The sequence below is a fragment of the Protomyctophum parallelum genome, assembly GCF_964188405.1.
Source record: "Protomyctophum parallelum genome assembly, chromosome: 11".
Classification (NCBI taxonomy): Eukaryota; Metazoa; Chordata; class Actinopteri; order Myctophiformes; family Myctophidae; genus Protomyctophum; species Protomyctophum parallelum.
The window spans coordinates 51,898,098-51,909,358 of record NC_139707.1 but is presented as its reverse complement, the minus strand read 5'-3'; the positions used below and the strand labels follow the sequence as shown (position 1 = coordinate 51,909,358).

Sequence of the window (11,261 nt, the reverse complement as noted above, 5' to 3'; positions counted from 1 at the left end):
GGAAATGCATTGGGGCAAGACGTAAACAAACCCTTTCTTTACATCTAGCATGCATCAATGTTGTATGCTAGATGTAAAGGTGTAAATGTTGTATGCTAGATGTAATAATAATAATAATAATAATAAACATTATTTATATAGCACCTTTTCATACATTTCATAAATGTAGCTCAAAGTGCTTTACAGAGCAGAAAAGATAATAAAAACAAAAGCAAAACAAAACAGCATTAAAACAGGCATGCAGTTAAAACAATAGGACAATAATGCAGTGTCAAATCAGGAGAAGGCAGAGGTACAAAGATAAGAACAGATAAAATAAGACATTAAAAAACAAGCAGTAATACAATACAGTGAGGACGTGAATAACAAATAATAAAAGATCACTTAAAAGCAATGTTGTAGAAGTGGGTCTTGAGCTGAGCTTTAAAAATGTCTACAGAGGCTGCCTGACGAAGGTACAGTGGGAGCTTGTTCCATGCCGTCGGCCCGTAGAAGCAAAAAGCTGCTTCCCCGTATTTTTTAGTTGCCATTTTTTTAGGCAAAGCGAGCAGGCCAGCAGTGGAAGACCTTAGGGGCCGGTTTGGGACATATTTAGGCAGGCAGTCATGTAGGTAGGAAGGTGCGAGACCATGAGAGCTTTATAGACAAGTAAAATGATTTTAAAATCAATCCTAAAAACAACAGGAAGCCAGTGCAGTGATGCCAAAACTGGAGTAATAATTATGTTCTCTCATCTTAGTTCTAGTTACAACTCTAGCTGCTGCATTTTGGACAAGTTGTAATCTGTCAGTTGTTTTCTTAGGCAGTCCTGAAAAGAGCGCATTGCGGTAATCAAGCCGAGAAAAAACAAAGGCGTGGATTAGCGTTTAAAGGTGTAAATGGTGTATGCTAGATGTAAAGGTGTAAATGTTGTATGCTAGATGTAAAGGTGTAAATGTTGTATGCTAGATGTAAAGGTGTAAATGTTGTATGCTAGATGTAAAGGTGTAAATGTTGTATGCTAGATGTGAAGGTGTGAGTGAAGCCATAATAGGCCTGACTCACACCTTCACAACAGATTGATTTATAGCTGATGCATGAGACTTATTTACTGATGCAAGCTCACAATGCATTTCCAATGGGAGTCACATGGTTTGACACAACATTTTTGTTGTATGAGGGGGAGGGGGGGGGCAGTCTAAACAATGAGTCTGTCCCGGTGGTTGTGTGGTACTCACCGCCGCTGGCTGTCAAGGAATACAAGGCCGCGCCACCTGCACCTGCCGCCGCAGATGCAGGTGAAACCGCCACCGGCATCCCCAACTCGTCCCGCGGCAGAGACTGTGCCACACCAAGGGCATAGCCACGGCTGTCTGTGGACACGGCGAGCATCCCCCGTCGCACACCGTCACAGCAGCCACAGATACAGGTGGAATTATAATGCGCACCCGGCGCCTCCCGCGGCGACGATTGCCCCACGCCAAGAGCGTTCACTCCTGGTGTGGCGATTATGGATATGTCGGCCAAGGCACCCCCTCGTCCACTGCCGACGCTGATCCGATAGGAATGGGTTGGACGTCCAGTACGCCGAGGGGGGGAAGCGGCCCGCCGTTGTCGTTCAGGTGAGGTCCTGGGTTCGGCTGGATATCACCAGCCAACAGGATAGATGTTAATAAGTAGCAACAGGTTCTCAACCCCAACTCGTCTTTTTATGCAGGGCTGTCAGGGTACCCTTATCGTCTTACATCTGACGGTAAGGATCTGCTTAGTTAGACGAGTTGGGGCCTCGGGGTAAATGTGTCAAGTCACGTGACCACTGGCTTTCTTGCCTACGAATATATAATATAATATAGCTACTTTCTAATAGTTCCTGCGTTATAAATCCCGTTTTGATTATTTCCCTAGTGAGAATAAATTTGATCCCTTCCATCTACTTTCTGGAAATGCATAATGAACGGCGCTGACTTACGTTAATATATTAATATATAGCCTATGATTAAAATATATGGTTGAAATTCCCCCGCAAGTAATTTATACCTAATTCCAGATATTTAATACCTAATTTGAGTTATTTAATGCAATATATCGGTTCTCTTTCTTGTTTTTGTTTTTTTTTGACTGCCGCGGTGCAATTTGTATATCCTAGTAGTACACATCTCAAAGTGAATTTTGTGCTTTCGTAGTGTAGCGGATGGTGCGCACGCCCCTGGATTTATTGCACGATGTAGCAGCAAGTTCTAATCCCGCTCATGGCAAACATTTATTTTAACTTATAATGTTCTTTTGTATATTCTGTATGAACACAAGCATTGTGTCCATACATTTGATACGGTATCATTATGGTAACACTTCTATCAAGAAAGACGTTGTGTATTGTATTTTTTAAACGGGCTATAAAGTTGTTGCTATGGTAATTTACAACACTCCGGCGGAAAGCCGGATGGCTGAAGTAATAGTGTATTTATAAAACCGTATAAATACTCATACTTAAATAAAAATAACATGAATCATGTCACATTTATTACATGCCTTTTATATTTATATGATTGTCATAATGTGCTGTTGGTGCTGCAATTAAAGTAACAATAAATAGCCTAACATTAGTGTAGTAGGCCTATAGACTTATACAGTAGAATAGTCCACTTAACCATAAGTAATTAGAAATGCTTTAAGAATATGATTATTTTATTTCTATAAAGCATCGTGAATATTATAATTATATTCTATAGCCTGTTAGACAGTACAGTAATTTATTCCCCTATCTCTCTCTCACACACACACACACACACACACACACACACACACGCACACACACGCTCACACGCATCACGCTGCTCCGTCTCGTGTATTACAAGCCGTGATGTCATTACGGCTTTCCACAGACCAATCAGAGCGCGGCTGCGACGGAGGGCGGGTTTCATGGCGGAAATGGAATCGCTCGGACACAAGGCAACACACACTTTGTTTGGCGACGCTTGCGGCTTGGACAACAGCGTGGACATTGACAACTTAAACTGGGACAACGGCACTGAACTGGATTTTAACATCGCTACATCTTTTAAGGTAAGTGAGTGTAAGCATTTTCAGCTAAAGCAAACTCAAAATGTCCTAGTATCTCTTGACTTATTCACAAATAAACTAAACGAGGTAACTACTCACCGACACAAAGCCTGCTAGACCTTAAGGTAAAAGTCTATTCTTGAAGCTGGGAAGCATCTCATTGTCCCCAGCTTCTCTCTAAAATGCACTTTGTGCAAATTTAATAACGCAATGTACCCTGCATTTACCGGGCAGTCATTTATTTAATGATTAAAATAGTGCATTTTAGAGAAGCTTGGGACCTGAGACGCTTCCAAATTCCATTTGTATTTTTCGGAGCATGTCTACCTGCAGAGCCTTTGTGATCTACCTTTTGGGCACCCCTGCAATATCCACATCTACACTGATCTGATTACCATAAAGTGATAACAACTCCCAAACTTTGTACCCCATGCACCTCCTTCGACAAGCATTGTGAGCTTGTCCTATAGAATGTCTTCAATGCAACACATTGTGAGCTTGTCGATTTTCAGTGAAGAGGTTTAACAGAAAAGTCACTAGTATAGAGTCTATTTAGACAGTACAGAGACAGTCTCAACAAAGTGGTTAAAAGGCAACATACACCATGGCCAGCAGTTAGCCGGGGACAATCTGGACAGGGTTAGTATTAAGTTGGCAGCCAATATGTGCATCACTATGAATTTACTAAATCCAAATAATATTAAATTGATTGGTTTGACTTGGTTGTTTTTTTTTTTTTTTTTAAATAAGTGTAGGATTGCTTACATTGGAGGAGGAATTAGGGGTTAATAAGGGGTTTTCAGGTATCACTTGAAAATAAGGTCTTGACTAAAACCTCAGTGTGATTTTGTGAGCTTGCGGATCTGCATTGGTCCCAAAAAAGACAAATGGGAAAATAATAAAAACTGTTCTATATAAAAGCATATTCAACTTTTTGTATGTCTGATCCCGAACATCTACAAATGTAAATTGTGTACAGCAATTTTCAAAACAAATGTGGTTATAAAGTAAAAAATAGTGTTCACATATCTGTCTTTTCTTCATTACAGATAAGCCATGCCATTCCAGGTCTGCTCACCCTAGTACAGAGGCACGCTTTGATCCAGAGACTGCTTCAGAGACAGTCCCTGATGGTAGGTCATTCAATGTGTATAATGCAGTTTATTGTATTTGCAAAATGGCCCCCTAGTCTTGTGTTTTTACCTGTGGGATGGCCGATTGCCAAGCATCATTCACAATGTTATCTAACACTTTTGCAATATAATTATCTAAAAACAAAAATGTTATTTTGTATAAAAAAATTCAAATGGTAGGCAAAATAATTTGGCCTAGTATGTAGTACTGGTACTAGTCCATGTCTTTGTTTTGCAATTCCTATAGAATGTCTTCTGCAAGATCTGCTTCAGTACCAGAGTAGCTCTGATGATGAGCCAGAATATGTACCCCAAAGAGCTCCACTGGCTTCGGAGGATTGGAGCACCCGCAACGCACTTTTCTTCGAAAGGTGGAGAGCATTGAGACCATCCCTGATTAACAGCATCTTGGCACAGGAGAATGTGGCAACAGCCGCAACACGCATCTGCAGCCAGTGTCGGAACAACATGGCAGCTGTCCGGTGCAGAGACTGCCTCCCGTGCCCGTTCCTCTGTGCTGAATGCGACATCAGCAGGCACAACAAGGCGCTCGTTCTCCACAACCGGGATGGCATGACTGATGGTTTCTTCCGGCCATTAGCTCCAACCAGTTGTGCTGTTGGAATGGCTATTAGAAACTGTGGTAAGTTACATTAGCAGACACTATTATCCAAAGTAACTTAGAAGTACACAATCCGAATACTGACTGACTGACGGGAAACGCTCAATTTCATACAAAATGTGACCTGCGGTCCCAATAATGTTGCAGTTTGAAGAGCAGCCCGTTAATGAGTGACTTTAAAAAGTTTAGTTAATTGACATAACTTGGTGAAGGAACGTTAGACTGCTTTATGTGATTTTACTAATGATTAATTAACATAACTCTCTTTTAGTGCGTTTCTTGCCCATTGAGATGCCTGTCCAAGCCTGTGGTTGTCCACCGGAGATGCTGAAGGTCAGCAAAGGGAAGGACGTTGCTTTGGTTACAATTAATGGTAATTACATATAGGATTTCCTCTGCTCTGTTTGAAAAATATGTTTCCCTATTGTATAGCTCTGTCAAGAAATAGGGAGGGGGGGGGGGGGGGGGGCTAACACTTATTTATCCGTCTCTTGACTTATTCATTGCCCATCCTAGACTTCCTAAGTTCCTACCAAGTCAGCCCTGTGATTTGTATGGCAGTGGGAACATTACAGTGAATGTATGTTATTTGTAGGTCGGTATGATCTCAGCATGCCACATCTGACCTGCGAGGGATGCCAGACTACGTGGGATGCAGGAGTGAATGACCTTGTGCAAAATGGCTACTGGCCAGCCACCGTCAACTTCTCAACAGTCTATGAAACAGACTTGTTTTACACCTTTGAGGAGATGAAGATGGCATCACCAGGGCTGTCACTTCAAGCTTTTCTACGGGGGCTTGACAGAAGGACTCTTCGCTTTGGCCGTGTAAGTATACTAATTTCTTCAAGCATTGTAAAATGATTAGTGTTTGGATATGAACATTTCTCTTAAACCATTAAGACCTGATTTCAGATTCTACAAAATGTCTTCTAAATCCAGTTTTCTGAAAACATAACATCTCAAACTATTTCTTGTCAAGGACCCCCAAAAATGTCTTTATCCGGCCGCCGACCCCCATCTGAAAATATGTTGTTCCAGGGACCCCAAGAAGCAAATATTTGAGTTAAAAATCACACGTGAAGAGGGGGGGGGGGGGGGGGGGGGGGGGGGGGGGCGCTTTACCAACCCTTATCATCTTACATCATCGCGATAACATACATGATATGCCGATTTGCTCAGTGATAGACCAAACAAACATTAAACTCTGTTCATTGTTAATGGCATTTAATGTTTGCGTTAGTGACAAAACAAACATTAAACTCTGACCATTGTCAATGGTGTTTTTAATGTTTTTCTAGACAACCATTAAACCTGTTTATAAAGGAGGGAAAAACGTTTGCGGTGAAAGAATATATATTCAAAGATTTGCACACATTTTAACAATAAAAAAATCAGACATAGCTCAGACATAGAGCGGCACTTGGTGCCGTGCTATGAGCTTGTACATCTGCTATATTTCAACAGGTAAGGTATAAAATGATGGTTAAATTGGTTCAAAGCTAAGGTGACACAGATGCATCCTCAGGTCTTAATGGGTTAAAGTTAAACCGTTGTTTTTGCTGTTTTTCTAGGATGGGAAAATTTCACCCGACAGCTTTCAAAAAGTTTTTTTTGAATGGGCTCATATTCGGCATGAGATTGATTCCCTCTGCAAGGAGGAGCCATTTTGCTGTCCTGCATGCACACCAGCAATGCTTGCTGTCTCCGTTGATGGGAACCGCAAACATTATCGTTTTAACAGTACAGCAAGGTATTGTAATGTACACATACACACTGTTAATATCAATGAATGGCAAAATAATCAGTTGTACATTTTACACAGTGTAACCCATATGTACTGTAGCGTGAGGAGCCCTCGTACAAGGTTTCTTCGACTATGCATGCACCTCTTGGTACCACAGCACCTCAAAGGCCCTTAAAACAAGACTCCAGACCTCCCAAAACAAACTGGTCAAGCTCCTACTTGGCCTCACCCCCTGAACCCACCTCACCCCTGTCCACAGGCTGGGATGGCTTAGGGTCGACGACAGAGTACAGCATCTTGCAATGGGTCTGGTCCACAAGATTCGATACACCACCAAGATACCCATGTACCTGTCTAGATACTTCCTTAATGTAAACGAAGTCCAAACCCGCAACACCAGAGGGAGTGCAACAAACCATGTACAACCCAGATTCGGCACAAACAAGGGACTACATTATTTTCGCTCCTATGCCACCAAAATGTGTAACGCCCTACCAACAGTCATTAAGACATGTGAATCCCTTGACTCCTTCAAAACCGCTCTGAAATGGCACCTACGGACGGCTGCAATTCGAAACTGGCCCCTGTAAAATCTGAATCCCCCAACCACCATGAATGTTTGAGAGATCCTACAGTCTGGCAATTCCTTGAACTTGGAGTTTATAACATCTTAAATTTATCTCCTTTTTTAGATCCAAAGATCATTCCATCTTTGAGGGGGCATTCATCGCCAATGATGAAGACGTGTCCAAATTTGTTGGTGATATCCACAGCAAAGTCAAACATGTAATTGCAGACTTGCTCTTCTATCTGATTATTAAGTCAATAATTGTCATGGAATTTAACCACTTAAATCCTGTTTCTTTATTGAGTGGAGGGCTCTCTATACCAGTGGCTTTAAAGTTTTCACTCTACATTCAATATATTCACTGAAAATAGACAATCGACGAGCTCTCTGTTTTTGTCACTGTAAAGTTGTATAATATCTTCACTGAACAATAACATGGCTGAGCTTATTAACGGTCTTCTGAAAAACCTTTCCCAGAATACAGATCCTAGTGTTTAAGTGGTTAAGTAGTGCCATGTTTTTGTGACATTTACCTCAAAATATCTGATTGTTCACCGATGGTAAGATCTTTTATCTATTAATCTTTTTTACCATGTAGGTCCCTGGAAGGGGTATTTGTGGTGGGGAGTGGTCGGCAGCCAGAGAAACGTCTGAACGGTCCAGGAGTCGTGTCGATGAGGAGGGCCTAGAACTGGCTGTCTGCAGACATGGGGTATTGCTGGCTGCCTTGAACATGTTTAGGGGTGAAATATATGCATACCCCATGTTCTTACAGCACCAGATGGCATCCAAGTATGACATAAAATTCTTTTGTATGGACGTTGCCTGCAAGTACTGGCCGTACCTGCAAAAAGTGTGTGCCTGCTGTCCAGAGCTCCAGCCCCTTCAAAACATGCGGCCCTTCCTGTCGGTTCTCCATGCTAAGGCTCATGATTACAAATGTGAGGTTAGTATAAACGATATGTGATTATAAGATGGTGGTCAATCCTATACATTATCTGACAATCAAGTAATGAGTAACTGATCTACTGCTGTCAAGGCAGTTAGCGTTTTCACCTTTGTTAACCCTAGAACACACGGTTAATTTTCACCCAGACAATTATATTATTGTAATTTTCATAATGTTGCTGATGTCTGAGGTGGGTATTTCAGTACCTTCATGATGCTCAGTGACATCATAGAAGGTAGGTTTGTTTCTCTGCACACATCCCTGTTTTTTTCTACAGGCAGGTGAATTTCACCCGTGTTTAGTGATAGAGTGGTAGAGAAAAATCCCATACACCCCCAATGTTTTTGTTTCAGTTTTTTGTGAAACGTCATGATGAAATATTAAAGAAGAGTACCTCAAGTTGATATGTATTGCTGTACAGTGATGGTGTTCTAGGGTTAACTGCCTGTGCTAGTTGGCAGTCCATTTGGCTTTTTTCTTTTTAATTAAATGGCACCATTGAGTCTTGGTAAAAGCATCTTTTATGAATGCAATTGATATTCAGGTTTCGTATTATCTCTGTCCAGGTGAAATGGGGCGGGGGAAACCAGGACGGTGCTGGCTCGACACTTGGAGAAGAGGTCGAACAATGCAATGCATTTCTCTCCAGGATAGCCGTAACAACGAAGCATATGTCCAAAGAAGGTGCTGTATAATTGTACATTTGTATAGTGTAGTGTGAATAACATGATTGTAAGAATTGTTGCAGAACTCCTCTCTGTGTACTTGCAGGCCGCAATGACATGCTGACCCTTTTGGCCATGAGCTGGAACGATCACAAACGTGACAACATGGCCAAGTCACTCTCCCAAAGATACCACAAGGTAGAAACTGTTATTTCATGTATACATGCGTGCATTCATGTGCACTTTGCATAATGTATAACCAACCAGTGGTCCTTGAGGGGGTTCCCAGGTGGTCCCCAGCTAAATTGAGTGTAAAATGAAACCAAATGGACCCCATATGGGACCCCTTTTACAATTGAGTTATTTTTTGTGTTAAACATCTGCATTTACATTATTTTAATAACATTATCTCCTATAGTACCACATCAATATAGCATGGCATTGTGGACAAAATCTTATCCAACAATAACAAAATTTTCTTTAGTCTTGGGGCTGACAGACTAAATGTCATCAAATGGTGGTCCATGGCTCAAATGCAGAATAAATACAATTATTGTAAAACAGAACTCATGACATGAGTTTCTGTCTTTGTAATGGTTTTGTTTGTAATTTCAGACATCTAAGGTCTTAAAAACCAAGTTGGCAGACCTGGAAAGCCTGAAGGCAGAACTTCAACTTCAAGACCACAATGTTGAAGAGTATGTGCAAGATCTAAAAGAATGGGCAGATGGTAAGAACATGATGAACATGGTCTGATATAAAAATCTGAATATTTATTCATTTTTAAAATTCACACTGTTATTCATTGTGTTTCAGGACAAACACAAGATCAAGGCACGCTGCAGACTTTGTGTCGAAAGATTGAGGCCTTCACGAGCAGCATCAAAACCAGGAAGCAACGCATCTATAACAAAAATGGTAAGTTAACATTTTAGGCCTATTCTGACAACAGTCCCAGCCTCTCTGACTGTGTACAATGTGTTTGGGGCAGAGTTACAGCCTCTCTGTCTTATATTAGGCTTGGTTCACACAACATTCAGTTATGTCTGTGTCAGCCTTTTATGTAATGGTTTTCAATGGCAATGGAAATCGGCACAATGCCAGAAAACTGCTCGTAGGCATAGCCAAGCGTGTGAAACCAGCAATAATTTGTTTTTCTTCTCAGACAGCAACAAAGGACGTCACAGAATCCGCCGGAAGTTACTGCAGGAGAAAGACGCTTTGAAGCTCATGGTGGAGGAGTACAACAGCCTGGTTCCTGAGCAAACCGTGTGCTACGACACTATCTTGGACAGAGAGCATCCTTGGCCGTGGCAAATTTCACAAAGTGGTATGCATTTAGCCACTTAAACCCCAGTGTCTGTATACTGGGAAAATAGCAGATTGACATGTCTGTCCCATTGTAAGGTTGTCCATTGGATATTTTAGAGTGGAAACAGCTGATAGTTACTAGTAGAGTCCTGAGGGACGCTCAACAATTAATTGGGTCTAACCCATTGGGCCCAGAAGTGCTGTTCAGAGCACATTTTTCCATAGAGATACAAAACCAGAGGTCTAAATGGGTAAAGAGGTTAACGTCCTGTATGTATTCTTCCATGTAGTTGTTATGTATATGATTGAATACTGATACATGATTACATGAATGATATATGCATCTACAGTCTTTGTGCACTGTTCTCAACCCTCCATATCTATGTATTACAGGGTCTGTTGATTTCAGCACCAAGAATAAGGTGTTCAATCAGTGCATGGCAGTTCGCAGGCTTCAGGAAGAGAAGTCTATCCTCGTGAGAGAGATGAGGCAGCACTGGAATGTTCTCAAGGCCAGAGCCAGTGTATTGTCAGAGCTTTCTCCCCATCAGAGTGAAGGTATGTGGCAAAGTAAACGTGCACTTCTACTAATTGGTTTTTATGTCATGTTTCAAGAGGTTATGATTATGGTGTGAAAGATGTGTTTCATCCCTATATAGTGAGTGACACATTGTTCCTTTGTTTAGGACATCTACCAGAGGATGCAAGGAGGGGTCTCGCGTGCCTCATCCGTAAAAAGGAGATGCATCTGAGACATCTGAAGAGGCGCGTGAGGAAGCTCTACATAGACGTCATGAACGCAACCGACGACAGTCTTGTTGAACCAGTAGACATTTTGGAAGAACTTGAGTGCGCCTATAGTTCAGAGTCCGGATCGTCTGACTCTGATGTTGAGTAGGACACCCAGCTACTGTCAGACTGTTGAGCGGCCTGACAACGGACTGTGTGGGCTGGTCTCAGACCTACCGGTGGGATTATACCAGGGACAAATTACCTTTTGTAGCTCTTCCTTGGAACTCTGTGGATTTTGTTTTGCTTTCCTCACGGAGCTACATTTTCAAGATTTTTCAAAAATAGCAGATCTACAAGCTTGAAGCCATGCTATGAGCTTGTAGATCTGCTACATTTCAATAGCTAAAGTATAACGATGCTTAAAACACCAAAAGGGGTTCCCGTCCTGAATGGGTTAAAGGAAACGAGGCAGGGCTAGTATTTTTAAATATTCAG

General features: G+C 41.7%; 2 protein-coding genes across 2 annotated transcripts in view; one reads left to right on the top strand and one right to left on the bottom strand.

Moving 5' to 3' along the window:
• Nucleotides 1–1,371, bottom strand: part of LOC310867085 (matrix metalloproteinase-15-like) — a gene marked incomplete at both ends in the record, with an annotated part of 29,356 nt that extends 27,985 nt beyond the window's left edge. Inside the window, one exon of the mRNA XM_083776880.1 lies at nucleotides 1,260–1,371. Coding sequence (XP_083633006.1) covers nucleotides 1,260–1,371 — 112 coding nt within the window. The remainder of the gene's footprint in view (nucleotides 1–1,259) is intronic.
• Nucleotides 1,372–1,419: 48 nt separating this feature from the next.
• On the top strand, nucleotides 1,420–11,049 carry LOC310867084 (uncharacterized protein; the record flags this gene model as incomplete). The annotated part of the gene is made up of 10 exons (XM_083776879.1): nucleotides 1,420–1,601; nucleotides 7,234–7,327; nucleotides 7,708–8,055; nucleotides 8,625–8,742; nucleotides 8,830–8,921; nucleotides 9,339–9,453; nucleotides 9,540–9,641; nucleotides 9,889–10,053; nucleotides 10,428–10,592; nucleotides 10,721–11,049. 10 exons carry the CDS (start codon nucleotides 1,420–1,422, stop codon nucleotides 10,930–10,932), a joined length of 1,593 nt encoding a protein of 530 aa, XP_083633005.1. The 3' UTR covers nucleotides 10,933–11,049.
• Between the last annotated feature and the right edge of the window lie 212 nt (nucleotides 11,050–11,261).